Source organism: Hippopotamus amphibius, chromosome 7 (assembly GCF_030028045.1).
Source record: "Hippopotamus amphibius kiboko isolate mHipAmp2 chromosome 7, mHipAmp2.hap2, whole genome shotgun sequence".
Classification (NCBI taxonomy): Eukaryota; Metazoa; Chordata; class Mammalia; order Artiodactyla; family Hippopotamidae; genus Hippopotamus; species Hippopotamus amphibius.
The window spans coordinates 86,151,532-86,172,925 of NC_080192.1; the positions used below are offsets into that span (position 1 = coordinate 86,151,532).

Here is a 21,394-nt window from a genome sequence, read left to right on the forward strand (position 1 = left end):
TGCACCAATTCTGGAAGAGCTAACAATCTACGCTTAACATTTCAATTGTAAAACCTGGCTGATTTCTGATAGCACTTTGTCCAAATTGAGTTGTAGAAATGTTATGGATTCAGGAGTAAATGTGCTAGATTAATCAAACAAGCTGGAAAACTAAAATGCTAATTTTTTTGGCTATAAATTGATCACTTGCATGTCATTTGCATTTTGTACACACACACACACACACACGCACACACACATTTTAATTTCCATAGCTTTTAATAGGTTGACATATTGTGACTTCTCCATGCAGGTCAATACTTTTTTCCACTTGTAACTACAATTCAATAAAACTTAATCCTGTCTGCTCATCTTGCTCCATGTTTAATAATTTAGGTGAGTTAGCAGGCATGGCTTATGGACAGGAACTATATCTCCCATCCAAGTACTAACCAGGCCCTACCCTGCTTAGCTTCTGAGATCAGATGAGATCGGGCGCATTCAGGGTGGTATGGCCGTAGACGGAACTATATCTCACTTGCAAAAATATCTCTGTCAAACTATCACCCTTCTTCACCTTCAGAAAACTATGAAAAGCATAAAGGCACCAGAGGAACAAGGTGGGAGGAGGTCAGCTCTCCATTGTCCTCCTTCCTCTCACTGCCTCAAGCTGCCTAGAGCATGAGTTGCTTCTGCCTGTATGAAAGCCAAATACCCAGCCCTCAAGCAGAATACACGGGACCTATCCTAGCTGCAAATGTGCCACAGCAAATAGCTTCCAATCTGTGCATACTAATGCTTTAAACACACACATACACACACACACACAAAATTTATATGTATATGTATATGGGGGAGAGGAGGGACTTGGCAAAGCACATCGAGAAGTCCTGTGTAAATTGAACATATGGTTTAGAAAATACTCAGAACAAGACTAACCACTTAAATGAATCTTACAGATTAAACTCCTGGCTTGGCCAACCTGTTGGGATATAAGATTAAAAAGACTAGGCTGGTTTCTCCACAGCTCTTTAAACCAATTTGTTTAAGGCATAAGATTGGGTATTACCAAATACAGGAATATTTAGGTTGGTTACATCCAATGAGAAAAATTAGGTCACAAGATAGTAGCAGAAAGATACAGTATTTCAAAAACTCATTCCATACCAGTCAGAAGTGTTTTATTTAAAAAAAACAAATGAAGCAAAAAAAATCCTTTAATCAGAAAGTCTGATTAAATTCAGTTTTAACTCAAGCTCTCAAAAATCAATCAAGGAAAGCCAACAGGTGCATCAGAGAAAAGCAGGCAGCTGTTGACAGTTCTTTGGTGGAAAAGTAAGTTGCATACTTATACAAGCTGCCCTAATGATTATCAAGGCCAAGTTATGTTTTCCAAATATAGGTTTCAAGTTACAATAAAGAAACCATACAGACAACCCCAACAGTATAAAAATTTGACAATGAAGTTTAAAGATGTAGGAAAAGTCAAATATGACAACATATATGAATAACATGAAATAAGCCTTTCAATCCTAGAAAACAAAAACGGGGAGACCTCAGGAATGGTAACGAACATAAAATGGGGGTTAACAGCAAATGGAACAACCCCAAACATTTTCCCAATGACTAAGCTACAAAACAACAGCTTAGGAGACTATTTACACGTAGTTTTTCTTCTGGTTATCAATCAATACATATATTAAATTAGGGTAATGTTTTTTCTACTCAATTACCACCATTTCTTTCTTTTTACCTTTTCCCTAATTATCTCTAGCAACATTTTTCCTTTGGTTTGATCAGTTGAACTCAAAAGGTTTGGAACCGAAAGTGAGTATCAACTCATTATTGGAATAGCACTTGGGAAATGCAGTCGAAGAAAAGACAGATTTGTGCAGTGCTGGTGGTATAGTGGTGAGCATAGCTGCCCTCCTAAAAAAAGACAAATTTTAATTCAAGTGGCTTGACAAAGTTAGGCAGCCATTCTCAACGTGACAGTGTGCCCCTGCTCATCAGCAGGTTGATGGCTTCTCTTGGCTGGGTCGCAGGACCCAGCACGATAGTGGCATGCTCGCTGGTGGGTTACTGCAGAGCTAGGTGCGCAAACACCCACCCATTTAAGCATGCAATAAATACAAAGCACAGTTTTAAACCAGCGGTCCCCAACCTTTTTGGTACCAGGGACCAGTTTCGTGGAAGACAATTTTTCCACGATGGAGGGTGTGGAGGGGATATGGTTCAAGCGGTAATGCGAGCCATGGGAAGTAGCAGATGAAGCTTCACCTCCTCGCCCGCCCGCTGCTCACCTCCTGCTGTGCGGCCCGGTTCCTAACAGGCCGCGGTCCAGTACGGTCCAAGGCCTGGGGGTTGGAGACCCCTGTTTTAAACCATTTAAGTAGAATAAATAAATATTGCATTTCTATTGGCCTGGGTTACCTCTTGAACTGGTTTGGAGTGCTGTTCATGACACAGAAGACACAACAGTTAGTTACTTGCTACTCCAAGCTCCTTAGACTTCAGTACTTCCCGCTTTTCAAGCCTGAGCACTTTTTTTGCAGCAATAATGGTATTCTTCATTAGCATGGCCACTGTCATGGGACCGACGCCCCCAGGGACTGGAGTGATATAACCTGCTTTCTTCCTGACTCCTACATAGAAATAAGACAGTCAGACTGCTTTAATTATGGCAAAGGAGCTAAATGTACTTTAATATATCATGGAAGGAGCACTCAAAGAAAAAGCAATAATATACATAAGCATCTTCCTAAGCTTCAAACTCATTAAAAAATCACATCTACATTACTCAAGAGTAAAGGCTTTTGAATATACTAATATAAAAGAACACTCATATAGGGACTTCCCTGGCAGTCCAGAGGTTAGGACTCCGCACACTTCCACTGCAGGGGACGCAGGTTTGATCCCTGGTTGGGGAACTAAGATCCTGCATGTCGTGTGGTGTGGCCAAAATAAGTAAATAAATAACACGCATATAATAAGCAGAGTTGTTCAGTGAATTTTTATATACCTAAATAACCTATAATTTACAAGCCATACTTTGCCTCCATATTAAATTAACTTCAAAAGAAACATCTCTGTAGGTTAACTGTATGGGGAGTGTAACTATTATAAGTGTTACTTCAATTAATATCTGCCTACAATATTTTCTTAATTTTATCCCATTTATTTAACTATACTGTTTGCCCAAAGCACCAAGCAAAGTAATTTTATGGAAAGTAAAAAAGTAGGATTTTTTTTTTTAGTAGGATTTTTTAAATCCAATCTAAAGAGAAAAAATACTTGTAATATGGCTTTTCCCCTATACTTTTAACATGCCAGGTCTGTGATCTCTCTTCCCAGTACGAAAATGAGAAATCTGTAACACTCTTTAGGTGACTCAATGGTTTAGGAAAAACACTTCATTAAATTTCAGGCTTCTTAAAAGTCTTAAAGATGTTTTAATTATAAAATAATCCTAAGGAAAAAAAGAAAACAGAAAACTATTCCTGAAAACTCTATATCTGTTCTCCATAATTTGATGATACAAACATCTAAAATAATTCTAGAATGACTATAATTTTTAAAAAGATTTCTCTTAATTCTCAATGAAATTTTAAAAGTTAAAGAAAAAGTAAATAGTCTGCCCTAAAGGTCCAATAAAGATAGTATTTATTGATCTTTATATTTTCAAAAAATTATACTATTTACCTTCAAAATCCACATCTCCAACCAACTTGGGCTTAGCAGTTATGGGATCTTGAATTCTATTTATTCCCACATCAATAACTGCTGCTCCTTCCTTGATCATATCTGCTGTGATCAGATTTGGAATGCCTAGAAATGGAGATAGGAATGATCAATTTGTACTGAAAAGAAGATCCTTAGATAAGATTCTCATCTAATTTCAATTTCAAGAGACCCAGAAGAACAAATAAGCTTGTTTTACAAAAACCTATAAAAACTCTTAACCAAGGAAACATTTAAACTTCATATAGTAAACAGAAATGTTTTGAGACTGTAGACATAACATCCATCCATCAAATCTATAATGGAATGCCAGAAATCAGTACTCCAACCACAACTCTCTCCTCATCTTTGTAAGCAGTTCACACTATCAATCCTAGGGGAATAATGAATGGAACGGCAGTGCAGCAGACAAATTCGAAGATGAGAGTTCCATCTTCATCCTGTGAGGTGAGGTGCTCCTTGCCCCCTCCCTGGTGCTCTTACCTGCAGCAGAGACCACAATATCTGCAAGAGCTGTATGTTTCTTCAGCTGCTCCTTGGGAGTGTATCGATGAGATATTGTGACAGTGGCATCACCTTTGAGTTAGAAAATGGATGTCTTGATTTCCAAATCAAAGCTGGGATTAAATTAGATCTCAACTAGGCAAACCATGCCAGACATTCAACATATCTGAAAAAATAATGTGCCATACTTTCTGGACAGCCAATTGTCATTTTTTAAAAAACAAATACTCAATTTCTTGTAACTTTTCCCCGTTGGTCCTAGCTCTACCCTTTTGAGTCATATGTCATTAGATTTATCCCTTATCCCATTTAACAGCCTTTCTAAACAAAGTACCACTAGAATTACTTGAGGATTTTTCTTAAAAGTGTGCTGAAAGATATCTGGAAATATTTAGTTTTGCCATTATTTCTGGTATAATAACATATGGTCATATTACGATAATCACATAACTCTGATTTGAAGCTTTTTCTCTAACAGAACGTGACATAATGATGACACATTACAGTCATATCAATTCAATCCTTTGCAATGGTCTAAGATTTTTTTCTACCAAATGGCACAAAACAGGATACTAACTTTGAATAAGTTCTGCTTCTTACCTCCAACTATCACAGCCATAACTGGAAATTCTCATTGTCTACAGCCATGCTTATACTCAAATTTCTGAGGCATATCTATTTCTGATAGCTCTATACTAGTGAATATAAATAAACTCTCAAAGTGACCCTGATACAGCCTCTCCTACAAAGATTATTCTCCAAGTACCTATTAACAAAATTACAACCAAAAGTTTAACAAAGTTAACACTTCCAAACATCCACAGGACAGCCTCTCAAGGTTCTCTCATAAGGGAGAGGAGGACACACCCCTGAGAGCAGCAATCCTTACCTCCAGGGATCCTTACCTCCCGGACGTTCATGCGCCCCATCTGTGTGTAGTAACATTGCAATGGGCATTCCAACATTTTTTGACCTTCCAGCCACAACTACATTCTTCCCTAGGGTTGGAATGCCTATGAAAAATAAATATTTTTGCATTTAAGATTATCTTAGAAAGAGCACCTAAGGAGAAGGAAGGCTGGCAGCCTAGGATGCAACTCTAACTGTGCTGATGAAGGAAATCACTAAGCTTGTTGCCTCATCAGTCAGCTGGACCATCACTTGCTACACACAGTGCAAGCGAAAAGGCAACATTTTATGAGCTGCAAAATGTTATACGAATGTGCATCGTCACTACTATGAAAGCTTAAGTTTCCTTCAGAGGTTTCTGGATAAAACAGCAAAAACAGTTACAGGCAACTGCTAAGGGAGTTAGGCTCTGGGGAACAGGACAAGAGGCTGTGGGGTGGCAGTTTCCACTCTTTGCTCTGTATGAATTTCTACTATTTGTATGCACTGCTTTGATAATACTGAAATGGATATACCTACCTGTTCGCTTAATTATTTCCCACACACCCCACGGAGTAGCTGGTAACATGGAATTCTGGTCCAAACACATTCGCCCTACGTTAATTACATGAAAGCCATCAACATCTTTGTCTGGAGAAACAGCATTGCAGATCTTTCTCTCATCAATGTGTTCTGAAAAAGAAACCAGAGCAGTGATCTTAAGTCACTGGTACATAGTTAGCACTGCTTGACTCCAGCTCACCTGGTTTGCCGCAAGAACCCGTTCTGCTTCTACAGCTCGCCCCCATGACTTATTTCTTCATCTGTGCATAAGGAACACACATCGAGCAAAGCCCAATGCCAAGATCAAAGCCAGGGTCCTCTTGTAAACTGCTTCTGTCCACTGTCCTTTGCATTAAGATCGCAATACCAAATCAAGGAGGAAGCGGTATTCTGAGTAGGTCTGTCCCATATCTAATAACATACTCACTCTCTTGAGTTTACCTCCCCTTTATGTCAAGTCCATGAGGGGTCAGTTGTATAAAGCAAACAAGCCTCTCCACTATTCAGAAATCATTTTAAATGGTGGTGTTCACACCTTACCTGGAAGAGGCAGCTGAACAAGGAGGCCATCGACATTATCATCATTATTTAGTTTATTGATTAAATTTAACAGTTCTTCCTCTGAAATTGAAGCTGGTTTCACAATTGTCTCACTGTTGATTCCTATAAGAAAATTTCAAGGTTAAAAAAAAAATAGAGGCATTTACTGAGGCAATGCTACATTGCCTGCCACACCACCAGAGAGGCTTTTTATCATCATACCCACCCTGGTAGCTGGAAGGCTTGAATCAGCTCACAAGTAACCTTAAGTAACTTTCCAAATACAAACATTACAGAATACTAGCTTGATACTGTCTATATGTTATTCTACATAATCCTCATCAACCTCATTTTACAGACAAGGCTCAGTGAAATTGAAACATAGGCAGGCTAGTGACAAAGCCAATCTTTCCAGTTCCAAAGTCCATGTTCTTTCCACTGTACCATGCTACCTCCCATCTCGATGTCTTAGAAAGCCATGGCTTACTATTCTCTAGAGGTCTAAAGGTTTTTCAGTGAAAAGGGCAGGAGGCCTCCATCCTCAGTGATCAAGAATAGTGTATACCAAGGGCTCATGGTCCAGTAACACTGCCCAGACACGTTTCACAGCCCTTCAGGCGGGCAAGCGCACAGTGCTCAGATCACTGACCCACAGATAAGCCGCCAAGGACACAGCTGAGCCTACCCACCTCTGGTCTGCGGCCACACAGAGTCTAGAGTATAGTGAGACCTAGAACACAAACCTCCCATCACTCATACCTGAGCCTTCTGCATTCAAACCTTCACCTACCTCTAAGCTGCATGATTTAATTGACTTTGGAACCAACTGGTGAAGAAATCAAAGGCTATTTCAAACAAGTAAGACTCTTTTCCTTCAAATCCATGACTGTGTTCTAGGCCACGTCACTGAGGTCTCTTCCACCAAATACTCAACCACCTCAGTCAGAAACTCATCACTGCTCAAAGAAAGCAAATGTAAACTGTGTTCAAGGTCACCTATCAAATGTTAGACTACAACATAATTTAGATTACATTCCAGAAGACGCCAAGGATACCAACCATGTTCCTCCCGTCCTAGTCTATAAGCCTCCCCAATAGACAGCCTGATTTCATTAGACAAATATTTGGATACAGTTCAATCACCTTAGCCTCCTCTGCTTGGATTTTCTAATCAGAAAAAGGAATCATAAATTACAACAGAGTTTGCCTCACACAAGTCTCAATTTAACAGCAGTCGGGGTCTGAGGGCGACACACACCCACGTCGGCAGCTGCTCTGGTTTTGTTGAGGACATAGGAGTGACTTGCAGGATTCTCGCCAACCAGAACCACGCTCAGGTGAGGCCGTTTGTTGCCTGATGCCACCCACTCTGCCACCTCCTGCCGCACTTCCTGCTTGATCTGCTCGGCAAGTTTCTTTCCAGAAATGACCACAGCTTCATTTCTGCAGACGGCAACAGAATCACAAAAACAAACAGCTTGAATTTTTGTAAAGAGTAAAGATCAGCCTACAAAAGTGTTATTAAATACCCAAAACCTGGGGAGGTGGGGAGGGATAACTGGAAGAAGATGGTCAAAAAGGCACAGTGGGCCCTCCCATCTGCAGGTTCTGCATTTGAAAATTCACCAACCATCGGTCAAAAATATTTGGAAAAAAACTCCAAAAAGTTCCAAACAGCAAAACTTGAATTTACCCTGTACCTGGCAACTATTTACATATCATTTGCACTGTATTTACAACTATTTACACAGCTTTTACATGGTATTAGGTATTATAAATAACCTAGAGATGATTTAAAGTATATGGGAGGATAGGTTATATACAAATACTACGCCATTTTATTTTTATTTTTGTTTTTTGGCTGCATTGGGTCTTTGTTGCTGCACAACAGCAGGGCTTTCTCTAGTTGTGGCGAGCGGGGGCTCCTCTGGTGTGGTGCACAGGCTTCTCTTGTTGTGGAGCACAGGCTCTAGGCGTGCGGGCTTCAGTAGTTGTGGCACATGGGCTCAGTATTTATGGCTTGCGGGCTCTAGAGCGCAAGTTCAGTAGTTGTGGTGCACAGCCTTAGCTGCTTCAGGGCATGTGGGATCCTCCCGGACCAGGGATCGAAGTCATGTCCCCTGCATTAGCAGGCAGATTCTTAACCACTGTGCCATTGGGGAAATCCCTGTACCATTTTATATAAGGGACTTGAGCATCTGGGAATTTTGGTATCCTGGGGGTTCCTGGAACCAAACCCCCTTAGATATTGAGAGATGAATGTACAAACTTCTAGTTATAGGATAAATAAGTACTAGGGATGTAATGTACTATACATAGTGATGACTATAGTTAATACTGCAGTATGATATATAAGAAAGTTGTTAAAAAAAAGTAGATCCTAAGAGTTCTGATCACAAGGAGCTGAAAAACTCCTTTACCTTTTTTTTTAAAATATACCTATGATGATGGATTTTAACTAAATCTATTGTGGTAATCATTTCACAATGTATGTAAATCAAACCATCATGCTGTATAGCTTCAACTTATACAGTGATGTATGTCAATTATTTCTCAATAAAATTAGAAAAAGGGGGAAAAAATCCACTAAACGTAAAGTTTAGATTAGAATACATAGTTCCTAATCTGAGGGACAACTGAAACCTGAAGGACAGGTTCAAAGTGGTAAATCTGTGTCCAGCTACAAATCTCAGAGGATAAAGCTGACTGAAATAGTTACGATCATTCATCTGAAACTTGGAGAGTTTAAGTAACTGACAGATGGTGCTTGACAGAAGCTGGGTCTCAGGTTTAGCTCTTCTGAATCCAGGGTCTAGGCTCTTAATGCTATACCACCCTGCCTCCTGATCACTGACAAACTGATAGGGGGAAAAAAAGTTTTTTGTTGTTAATTTGCATCGTTTTAGTTGATCCCTCATTCGCTATGAGGTTAGTTTTTCCTATATGCTTATATGCCATTTGTAGTTTGTGTTTTGCCCATGTTGTTAGCACCCACTCATATGTTTCAAATCATTTCCCAGTTAGTGAACTGGCTTTTAATCTATATATGCTTTTAAATATATAAATTATCTTATGCAGTTACACCCATAAGCAATATACGAGACAAACCTCAGATATCTACCACTTTCCACAGTCGCTCCTGGAAAACACTTTCCTGGTGAAGTATCTGACGCCAAGAGCAACAATTTCTAGGCTGACCAGCGGTCCAGTTGGTGCAAAAGCTTATTCACCAGGAGCGGTGGTAGTGACCTAGACCAGTAAGAGCTTCTCTCTGAACTACATTCACATGCTAGAACCACAGGGATGAGAAACTGCTTGTTGGGGGTGAGACAATGAGAAAACTCAGATCTAGAAGAACCTCCAGTTTCTAAAAACATGTTCAAATCTCAGAAAGCCTATCTCTCCCCAATAAGAACTGGTTATATAGCTCTTCCTGGGTCCCAATGTGGAAGATTCCTGGTTTTATTTCCATATATATCCTTACAGTAAAGTTCCCAGTACTTAAAGTAGGACAAGCATCCACTCCTTAAGAAAAAACACCCCACTGAAAACAAGAATTTCCCTTTAGATTTTTGTCCCCCGTGTCATAAGAGATGCTCCAACCTCAACACCAACGAAGAATACGAATGTTTGAAACATTGAAACAATCTATTTCCCCTTATAGAACATATTTAATTCTCAGGGATAACATCAAGTTACTGGATATCTTGTATGGTCAGATATAATTAATTCTCAAGGCCATTGTTCATTAAAAATTTTAAAGCTTTAATGGTCTAAGTTTCGATGCCTGCATTTCAGTTGCATTGTGATTAAATACCTATTTTAAACCAAATCTCAATGTCTTAGATATAATGCAGTAATTTTATATCTAAACTTTATATTAATTTGTATTTGCATCATTTGAAGTATTAAGAAGATACCACACAGACACCCCTGAGCTGAGTTAGTGGGAGAGCACCTTTCTTAGGAAGCGTTGTGGCTGTACACCTTCCCTCCTGTCCTGGATTTCTCTTATATCTTCCTTCTCTCCTGACTTCCCGGGTCTGTCTGTTGATCCTTGAGCGTCCTTGCTGACTTTGCCAGCAGGTTGGGTGCTGGCTCTTTTACTTCTGTGGAGAGCTAGCCCTCCTCAACATCACAAAGACAGTGGGAGCTTTTGCCTTGTATTGTCATCACTGCCTTGTGGCGCCCCAGCCCTACCCTTCAGCTCTGTTTCTCTTTCTTTTGTTTCGGTGATAAAGGTAATCCATCAGTTGGCTCAGGGCCTAGGCCTCCTCCCTCCCTCTCTGAAGGATTTAGGCCCCGGGACTCTGGTTGCTTCTCCTCCTATGGGCCCTTGTTCCTTTCCTTGACTAATCCAAGGGGGCTACCCAGGCTCACTGAGCAAGCAGATTTCAGGTGCTCACAGGGTCCCCACTGTTGACACTGGGAGAACATCAGGACAAATAACTACCATCTGACCAGGATCCATCAAACCCCCATCTTATCAAGACACCGCAATAAAAAATAGGGCAACTACAAGCATCCCGAAGGACTCCCTTCTAGGATGCACATTAGCTAACTGGGGAGAATTTAGACAGAGTGGTTTAAGAAAAAACTTAATCTTCTTCTGCAATACTGCATGGCCCCAAAACAAAGTAGGAGACGAAGGGATCTGGCCAAAAAAAATGGGTTATTGAATTACAATACCATCTTGCAGCTGGACCTATTTTGTAAAAGGAACGGTAAATGGAGGGAAGTCCCATACATCCAAACGTTCATGACCCTATTCCACAATCCAGGTCTAAAGAACTCCTGCCAGGTGTATCTGGCTCACACCCCTTTCAAAGTGACTTCTTCCCCCATAGGAGCCAAATGTTTTAGATGATGCTCTTTTGAGTCTACCTCCCCTAGGTCCGCAACCGTGAACTCCCATCTCCCCCAATTCTGGGAGGGGACAGTTTTCCGGACCATTTTCCCCTAATGCCTCACCTGGAGAGCTGGAGACATTAGACCCCCATAAATCAGCTCATGGATTTGGCCTTTGAAGTATTTAACAAGAGAGGCAAGAAGGATTCAGGGACAGCAGCAAAAAGCACAACTGTTGGCAGCAGCCCTGACCCCTGCACCACCTCGGGGTTATTATCCCTTGCAAAGACCCATAGTGAGGATAGGATCCAGGAATCCGGAATCAGAGTAGCTGTCTTGCCAAGAAAGCACCTGTTTTAAGTGTGACCAAGAGGGTCCCTGGGAGCAGGACTGCCCCCAGTTGTGAAGGGGACTCAGGGCTCCCAAACCAATGATGGCCAAGAGGATCAAAGACTGACGGGGTCCGGGACCCTCCCTGGCTCCCAAAGGACACCTGGTCATTTCTCCAGAGGAGCCTCCGGTAACCCTGGAGGTGGCAAGTAGGAAAGTTATTTTCTTATTAGATATGGGGGCTGCCTGCTCTGTGCTGACTGATTTGCCTGAACCTTGTCCTCCACATACTGTATAATAACAGGGATTGATGGAAAGCCCCAAACCAAGTGATTCACCCCTCCCCTCAACTGCTTGCTAGGAAGTCTCACCTTTGCACATCAGTTTCTGCTCATGCCTGAGTGCCCCCTCCCCTTGTTGGGAAGGGCCTTGCTCACTAAATTCCAGGCAATAGTCCAAGCTGGAGATCCTCACGGAAATGGCACCCACCGAGAACAATTGCTCTTAGCTGAAGAAATCTACCTCAGTCCCAAGTGAGAGGAGATCTCCATTCCACCCCGGTCTCAGTTTTTAAACTACGGGCTGTTAAACTAGTTCATAGTGCTAGAACTAAAGGTCGCTTTCTTCTGCATCCCCCTGCACCGCAATATCTCTCTGCCTTTGAGTAGACAGATCCAAACACTGTTATGCCATGAATGCCTGCGCTCTGTGTGCTTATAAAATTCAAGCCGAGTGTGCTACAGGATAGGAACGGAATGGACCAAAACAAAAACAATAAAAAAATTGGGCTAGAGATTGCCCAGCTACCTTTAAAAATGGGATCATATAAGGCTGTAAGCAAGCCACTTCAGATCAAAGGCCTGACTGGGGGCCATAATTTTAAAATTTCTTAAATCCAGGGAGGATCCCCAAAAGTGTCTATAAGGTACCAAAATGGGAGGCCACTGGTCTGACTAAGCTAACCATACCTGATAGACATTTTGGGGGAGGACTTTTCCCCAAGCTAAATGAGGAAAAGTAAAACATTCCAACACAGGTGAATGGGTATATCAGTCCTTCAGTATCATTGAGGCAGCCATCCAATTCTTTAAAAAAAAAAAAAGGGAAAAAAAACTGTCCTTGCTTTACAAATCTAGTCTTTACAGGACCAGAGATGTGGCTCCAAAAAGAATCCAAAGCCCATCAATCCTTCTACCACTCCCCAAACTTTCTCTATTTAAGAGGCTTGTAAGTATTAAACAAAGTTATCCTAGGAGGAACTTGCCTATGCCTTTGAGATGCAAATATCCTACCTGGCTTTCTCCAGGAAACCTTATCTCTGCCATCTTTTTAAAATGCAACTTTTGAAAAAGGGGGTAAATAATTTGGAACTTGTCAAGGACAAATAAAAATCTTAAGCATCTTTTCCATAAATATTAGTAAAAAAGGTTTAGCCATCTAGACAAGTGAGCCTTATTTGTACTATCTGCCAGAAATCCAATTTTAATCCAACTTCTTTTGTGGACTGATGCTGTACCTGACTAATGGCTAAAATTTTGAAATGGGAACTATGAGGCCTCTGTGTTTGTATGTTCGTAGGTATCTATGTATGTGTGTAGATATATGGTATTGCCAAAAACTAATTCAGAAAAGAGCTCTATTTAGTTGGCTTAAAGGAAATTAAGCACTTATATAAACACTTAGAAATAGAAAATAATCTGGCCAGAATGAATTTCAGGTTCATGTCATATGGAAAATATTCAGTACTAAACTGATATCTGGTATTGAAGGTGGCTTACGCTTGTTGGTTTGATTAATACAGACATGTCTTTAGAGTCATCAATGTTAAGTATAATACTTCTGTTGACCTAGGTTTACTAGACCTTATTATGTCTATTGCAAATTTCTCAGCAAGAAAAGTAACTCAATGAGGAAAAAACTTTTAAGGAAAGTAAGATATGTGTTTTTTAGTAAAATAAAATGTGAGGAATGAAAAACTACTGTAAAGTTATGCCATTTTTGATAACAGATTGTGTGAGTTTCTTTGCCTTTGATCTGTATTTGCTTTTGAGATCTCGTCAAACTTTGGTTAAGAAATAAGTATTTTCTCACAGTGGTCAATGATTTTATTTGATCAAGTGTTTTAAAACTGTTTGACAAACTTCCCAAATATCAAATTTTAATCAAATTTCTTTTGACTTTCAGCTAAGTTTGGGATGCTTTGGAGGGCCCCTAAGGCATCTCAGAGAGAAATATTTAACTACTATTATTTAGTATGTTAAATTATAGACAGCATCATCACGTGAGTGATAAATCTACTTAAAAATATACTGTATGGATGAATCTTATTAATAGACATTGTAAAAATTATATTTCTAAAATTTGGATATGCCCTGGTATAATGCTATAGTTCTAGTTATCTTAAAATGTTGTATGTCACAATAGTAACCAAGCTTCTTTATCAATTACACTGTAATCAGGTATTTAACTGTGACTTTTAAGTCTTTTGTCATTTATAGACAGTTACTATTGTCCTCTGATGCTGTTACAAAAGTGCTACACAGGGAGGCTACAGAAGCAATTACAACAGTTCCACATCAAGATGATGGCTATGTGAATGATTCCAGCCCATGCCAACTTAAAACAAGACACCATCCTGCCCCTGGGGCCCCAGACCAGGCATCCAGAGATTTTTTCACTCCGACATGCAGGGTTGACACCCCTACTCAGCCCTGAAGCAGCTACAGAAGACAGACCATTGCCCCTCTGTTTCCCGTAAGATTATGGGAATAAAATCTGAGTGGGAAATGAGACAGAAAGGGGGCAGGACAAAACCTTTAAAAGAATGACACAGCCCAAGGACACGACAAAAATTGGTTAGAACCAATTAGGTCCAAGATGGTGCACAGGTTGACTTCCACTAGACCTTGAGCCTCAGTATACACTCATTGTAACACATTAGTACACTAAATGACACACCCACATGACAGTTCCAAGGCTGACCATAAAAGGTCAAAAAATGGGTGGTGGGGCTTCCTAGGTGGCGCAGTGGTTAAGAATCCGCCTGCCAATGCAGAGGTCACGGGTTCGATCCCAGCTCCAGGAAGATCCCACATGCCGCGGAGCAACTAAGCCCGTGTGCCAAAAAAAAAAAAAAAAATGGGTGGTGGCCCAATTCCTGGAAATCCCCACCCCTTCCCCAAAATAGCTGGAATACTCCTTCCACTCATTAACTTATGAAATTACCCATCCCTATAAAAACTGACAACCCAGTGCCCTGGTGCCTCTTGCCTTCCAAGATGGCACACACTCTGTCTATGGAGTGTGTTTCTCCCTGAAAAAACCATCTTTCACTTTAAAAAAAAAAAAAGAGCAAGAAGAAATCACAATTTTATAGCAAACCAAATGCTTTTACCCAGATTTTGGTGATGATACATGCTAGCATAGCACAAAATATATAATAGCATTTCATATATACTCATGGTATATTAAGGAACTGAAAACATGTTAATATTTACAAATCCATTTCAGATTTAGGGTTGAGAGGGACTTCATAAAAAGGGCTTTGCTGATGCAAATACTCCTGGCAACATTCTTTTTTTTTATATATATAAATTTATTTATTTATTTTATTGGCTGTGTTGGGTCTTTTTTGCTGTGTGTGGGCTTTCTTTTTAGTTGTGAGTGGGGGCTACTCTTTATTGTGGTGCACAGGCTCTTCATTGCTGTGGCTTCTCTTGTTGTGGAGCACAGGCTCTAGGCACGTGGGCTTCAGTAGCTGCAGCACATGGCCTCAATAGTTGTGGCTCACAGGCTCTAAAGAGCAGGCTCAATAGTTGTGGCACGTGGGCTTAGTTGCTCCGCGGCATGTGGGATCTTCCTGAAGCAGGGATCGAACCCGTGTCCCCTGCAATGGCAGGCGGATTCTCAACCACTGCACCACCTAGGAAGCCCAACATTCTTGATCTATAGTAATACTGGGAATACCTGTCCCAGGCCAGAAATAGATTCCCAACCCTGGAGTAGAATAGAGTGAAAGATTACTTTAAAAGGGCTTAGGACAGCCATTTATATTGAACAGAATAACATATAAAGTGCCAGGCATATGGGGACTTCTCAGGTTGTCCAGTGGTTAAGACTCTGCACTTCCAATGCAGGGGGCACGGGTTCGATCCCTGGTTGGGGAACTAAGATCCCACATGCCACGTGGCACAGCCAAAAATAAAAAATACATAAATAGAGTGCCAGGCATATATATTCACTAAAAATTAATTTCTAACTCTCTTCTGTTGGTTAGATTTATATACACAGGTAACAGGGAAGAGCTAAATCGGGCTCCATGTTAGATCTGTTTCTGATTTTAACCTTTGCTTTTTGCTCCTTTTGTTATTATAATCACACATGATGGCCTGCCTCAGGGAACACTGCCCCTCTGCCTGAATGTTAAACTAAAGTGCCTCTGTTCAACTCACAGGCAGACAATCTGCCCTGCCCATTCTGTGTGAATGGCTACAGAAAAGAAGAAATTAACATATCTCCTCACAGAGGCTGGTCATTACCAGAGATGTTTTGCAAGACTGATGCCCTTTCACTTCACTTCCTTACAGCCTCTCCCTCTCTATTCTGCCCTTTCACTTTACTTCTTCACAGCCTCTCCCTCTCTGATTCTATAAAACAAACTGGCATCCAGACCCTGATAAGATGGTTTTTTGGAGACACTAGTCTGCCATCTTCTCAGTCTGCGGGCTTTCCAAATAAAGTCTTATTCCTTGCCTCGACACCTCGTCTCCAATTCATTGGCCTGTCATGTGCGGAGCAGAGAGAGCTTGGACTCAGTAACACACACACACATATCCTTAATATACAATAGATATATTTATTTATACACTCATAAGAATATTTATATAAAAATATTCAGTTAGTAGGACTTAGATTGTACTTCATTAAAAAGTTCCTTTTGAAAAAAATTTTTTAAAGTTCCTTTTGAAAGCAGTAAACTTAGAGAAACTGATAGCAGCACATTTGGGCTAAGCATGATATAATAAAGTTAAGGAGACAGGGTTCTGGGAGAATCCAGTGTTCCAAATTCCAAAGGCAAGTTCTGGATGTAATGCCAATTTGCTTAAAAAAAAAAAAGTCAAAGAGTAACAAGAACTGAAACAAAGCCACAATGCAATGAGTATCTTTCATAACATAACTGTGTTTTAGCCCTCCTCTGTGTACCACAGCTCTGTCAAATGCGAAACAGTCCTGTGAGGGAGTCATTATCTAATTTCCCAACATTTTTTTTTTTGCCAAAGGGCAGATAAAGTTACAGTTACCCCAAAATAAATGGAAATGGAGACTGAGATCGGTCCCACAGGGAATCCAAAATTTATTAATGACATTAGCTAACACATTTAGGAATGGTTTCATGGATATGTTTAGAAAATTTTCCATTAAAATTATGAATCAACAAACTAGAAAGAAGAGGGCTGTACAAATAAAATTAAAAACTGAAATCCAAGTCAGTAGCATCTTCACTTTCCTTCTAATTCAATAGTTTATAGTACTGCAATTTTCCATGAAAACTTAATATGGGGTACATTTTACAATTCATGATCAAGTTATTTTGGAAAGAGTTCTGTTATCTACTGATTAATGGAATGAGTAGCAAGTGAACAAAGACACAAAGGGGGATGGAACTAACATCTATTAAACACTAGATATTTTGCTTAGAGTTTTACATACATTACTCTCAGTTACCTTGGGACTATTATAATAAGCCTGTTATTCAGGACGAGAAACTGAGGACAGTAGAAACAAAATTCAAACACACAAACTTCTGCCTCCAAAGTCCATTTTTTCCTATACCCCACTGTCGCCCAGACTACAGTACTATCTCTCTAACCATGAAAACTCTCACACTACCCCCCCCAAAAAGAAATCCATGCAGACCCATATTTTTTAAAAGATGTTGTTTTATTTTACCAGCTAGCAGTAATCAAAGCAATACAGCGGAACCCTGAATACCAAATGTACTTATTGCCTTGAGAGACGTGGAACCCACATGTTCATTCACGAAAGGAAGTGAAAAGTTAACCCATTTAACTGGAGAGTGTGAGCAAACTGTTCCAGTTCTTTAGGTAACAAATTGGAGTGTCTTTATAAATCTCTTCTCAATCATGAAAGCACATGTGACCAGAACTCAGGAAGGGAGGAAGAGGGAGGAGAACTGACAGTAATGAAAGACGCGGCTGGAAAGGCAGGTCAGGGTCAGATTAACGAACTCCTTTAATGCCCCCTCTGAAGTCTTCTTTCGAGAAGGCATTGATCCCCATTCTGTGCTTCAACGGCACTTTGGAAACGTCTCTAATAGCATTTTTACGTTTATTGGAAACTCCACATATGTTCTGCCTCTTAACAAGTACGGAAGTTCCACTAAAGAAAACCGTTTTTATCATCTCTGAAAACGCTCAGCCTGGCACAGCGCCTGGATAAAGGGGCTGCTGTTACAAGGCTTAGGTCTCTGCAGTGTAAAGGCTCTAAAGATAGACAGGAAAGAGGGTGCATAGATTTAGAGAATGAAATCATAGCCCCCTTTCACCGCCCCCGTCCCCCCCCCCCAAAAAGACTCTTCAACCGCGGTTTAGAATGGAAATTTGAGATCCAGAAAGATCAGGAAATATTTATTACCTCCCTAAGAAAACGCAAACAGAGCTTTCCCTCTTCTCTTCACGGGTGTTTACCACCTCAATTTACTCGGCCTGACGCTGATCAACTCCGGGTGGGCTGCGGTCCACGTCCTGGTGACCACAGCACATTTATGCTCTCGGGAGGGACAGGGGCAGCTGGCAGAGCGGCGCGAGCCACACCCACGGCCAGGAGGAGGAGAGAAGTGCTGGCACTGGGCGAGCAAGGCTTGGGGGGGATTTCGTCAGACTGCTCCAACCCCCTCCGCCGCTAGGGTCCCGGGAAGGGCTCACTGAAGGCTGCTCGCTCGCAACTCTCCCCCGCGCTTGCCAAGACGTCTCCTCGGCTTTCCCGCTCCCGGTATCACAGCCAAGGGCGGCCGGCAGTTCTGGCGGGTGGCCTCCATATGCTCCCACGCAAATCGCGGCGCCCCAGAGCCGGCCAGCACCTCCGCTCCGCATCGTGGTCCCCGTCCCGCCCGCGGACCGGCCTCGAGACCGCAGGCGACTCCCGGAGCCTGCGGGAGACCAGCTCCTCCGAAAGGCGGGCTCCGGGTCTCAGCCCGCCCCGCCGCACCGGCGCCCTGGTGGCAGGCTGCGGCCGCTCTGGGCGGCCACGTCGCGCCGCCACACCCCTCTCGGTGGCCACCGCCAGCCGGCACGGAGATGCTCGCGAAGGGCGTCCCTGGGCGGGCCCCGCGCTCGGTTCCCCTCGGGTTTCCGCGCTGACCCTGCCCCCTCCCCCGACCCTCTTACCGAAGTGCCGACGAGTGGAAGGGGCGATGGTGGAGGCGGCAGCTCTGCGCGGGCCGGAGCACCCGGGCGGCCAGAGCAGACACGCGGGACGCTGCAGCCATGGCAAGCGCCGGGAGCGAAGCGGGCGCGGGCCGCGCTTTTATACCGCGGCCGCGTGGCGGGCCCCGCCTCCTGCCGGCGCCCATTGGTCCCTGCAGCGCTCCGCTTGCAATGCGTTGGGCCGCCGGGGCTGAAGGAGCCGACCGATTGTCTTCCGCAAAGCAGAGAAGCCCCGTAAAGCCGTGCTCGTGATTGGAGCAAAAAGTCAGGAGCGAGGCCCTGGATGGCTCCGAAGGCTCGACAGGTGCTGAGACTGGCTGAGGAAGGCAAGCCCCCGGCAAACGTTGTCACGGAAGCCCGACCAACTCGTTCATTCACTGCTCAGGTATCTGGGTGACTTCTGTGTGCCAGGAGCTGAGTGGTTAAAAAGATAGGCAGAGAGAATAGCAACTAATAAATGTAGAAGAATGATGCAGTTAGAAAACGACTATTTGGCAATATCATGGTAAAAATTGAGAATCATCAATGGACGTCAAAAGAACTGAGTGAAGTTGGGTGGGGACCAACTTATTTACATATAGTATTGCCAGATCTTGCGATAAAAATGCAAGATGCCCAGTTAAATTTGAATTCTGGATAAATAACTTGGGAGGATGGGTCATACTTTTACTAAAAAAATATTCGTCTGTTACCTGAAATTCAAATTAAACTGGGCTTCCTATATTTTATCTGGCTGGCTGCCCTATTTGCATAGTCTCAAAGTCTCTCTCCCACAAAGTATTTTTATTAATAGCAAAGGGAGGAAATGATACGTTTACAGTGGAGAAACCTGACAGTCATCACCTTAAACAAGTGATTGAAATTAACACCACTAATAGGACAAACACACATTATATGCCCTCGGATATGACACATTGAAGAGGACACATCACTTCATAAATCTTAGCAAGTCTGAATATTGAATAAAGTGATTTTCCTAAACCATTAAATTCCCTAAAATTGTTACAGATTTCTTATTTACATATTGAGAGGAGCAACCATAGACCTAGAATGTTAAAACAGTCCAGGAAAAAGCCACATTCCTGAAATTTTGGAATGTACTAATAGATCTAATCACAAGGAAATATCAGACAAGTCAAAACTTAAAGCTGTTCTACGAAAACCAACCTGTAATCTTCAAAAATGTCAGAATCATGAAAGACAAAGAATGAGGTACTTTTCTAGATCAAAGGAGCCTAGGCAAGACAATTCAATGCAATATGTGATTCCAGACCCCCCCCCAATTACTTTCTTTCTTTTTCCTTCATTCTTATTTTCCTCTCTCTCCTTTTTGCTATAACGGACATTATAGGATAACTGGCAAGATAATAATAAAGTCTGTAGATCAGTTAATAGCATTGTATCAATGTTAATTTCCTAGCTAATCATATTGTGGTTATGTAAGAAAATATACTTGCTATTAGAGGTAAAGGGACATCATATCTATAACTTACTTTCAAATGGTTCAGAAAAAATATATAGGTAGATAGATAGATAGATAGATAGATAGATAGATAGATAGATAGAGATAGGTTTTGTTAGGGCTGCAATAACCACAAACTGAGATGGCTTAAAAAAACAGAAATTATTATATCTATATGAGATGATGGCTGTTCACTAAATTTATTGTGATAATAATTTCTTGATGTAAGTCAAATCATTATGCTCTACACCTTAAAATTTATATATCAATAAAACTGGAAGAAAAAAATTAATTTTCTTGAAATTCCAGAGGCTGGAAGTCCAAGGTCAAGGTGTTGGCAGATTTGCTTTCTCTTGAGGTCTTTCTCCCTGGCTTGCAGGTGGCTGCCTTCTCACTGTCCTTACATGGCCTTTTCTCTGTGGGAGTATACCTCTGGTGTCTTTCTCTGTATGTTTTAATCTCCTTTTCTTATAAGGACACCAGTCAGATTGAATTAGAACCCACCCCAACTACCTCATTTTAACTTTATTACCTTTTTAAAGGCTGTATTTCCAAATCACATTCTAAGGTACTGAGGACCTTGCATCAGTGGCTTTGAAGTGGGAAAGGAACCAGACATGCCCAGATTTTAGGAGACACAACCCTCTCCCCACTCTGCAAAATTTTGGAAATTCTCTTTTCCCAAAATGTAAACTCTTGAGAGTGAAAGCATGAGAACATAATTATATATTTTTACTGTGCTTAACAAAAGAATTTCTTTCTATGCTCCCACAGTATTATACTGAAATACCATTTGTTTAACAAAAATGCTTTATGCTCTAATTTTTAGCCCAAATTCTATGGGGTGCTCAGGTCCTTCTAACTCAGGCCCTAACTAGCCTTTCTGCCTGCTCTTCCTTTGCTCTGTCCTGCACTGAGCATGTCCTGTACTTCTACCTGCTGTTTGCTTGCCCTCCTCTCTCTACTCCCCAGAACCACTGCTACTCATCCCCAAGGCTGCACCCCCAGACTGCCTGGCTTACCAACCTTGCCTGTGGGCCTCCACATGAAATGGCCTCACATGTTTCATTGACACTGTCAACTATAACTTGGC

At 41.6% G+C, this 21,394-nt stretch overlaps 1 protein-coding gene across 5 annotated transcripts; it reads right to left on the reverse strand.

Moving 5' to 3' along the window:
* Positions 1-970: 970 nt before the first annotated feature.
* MTHFD2 (methylenetetrahydrofolate dehydrogenase (NADP+ dependent) 2, methenyltetrahydrofolate cyclohydrolase) lies at positions 971-18,901 on the reverse strand. 5 transcript variants are annotated; one of them, XM_057743262.1, is made up of 9 exons: positions 18,801-18,901; positions 7,475-7,659; positions 6,217-6,339; positions 5,653-5,805; positions 5,130-5,237; positions 4,204-4,296; positions 3,682-3,807; positions 2,469-2,624; positions 971-1,908 (listed from the first exon to the last, which is right to left on the reverse strand). In XM_057743262.1, exons 1-9 carry the CDS (start codon positions 18,899-18,901, stop codon positions 1,814-1,816), a joined length of 1,140 nt encoding a protein of 379 aa, XP_057599245.1. In that variant the 3' UTR covers positions 971-1,813. The 5 variants fall into 5 exon arrangements, with proteins under 5 accessions (XP_057599245.1, XP_057599241.1, XP_057599243.1 ...); XM_057743259.1 differs by having other exon boundaries at positions 972-1,908; positions 2,413-2,624; XM_057743258.1 differs by having other exon boundaries at positions 971-2,624.
* Between the last annotated feature and the right edge of the window lie 2,493 nt (positions 18,902-21,394).

Excerpts from the sequence above, each read along its gene's own strand:
- MTHFD2 (XM_057743262.1), bottom strand. The coding sequence starts at position 18,901 with ATGGCTGCAGCGTCCCGCGTGTCTGCTCTGGCCGCCCGGGTGCTCCGG. Across the intron at positions 6,340-7,474 it reads CAGAGCAGCTGCCGACGTGG|GAATCAACAGTGAGACAATT; the intron begins GTGTGTGTCGCC and ends ATTTTCTTATAG. Across the intron at positions 5,806-6,216 it reads TGTTCAGCTGCCTCTTCCAG|AACACATTGATGAGAGAAAG; the intron begins GTAAGGTGTGAA and ends TTTCTTTTTCAG.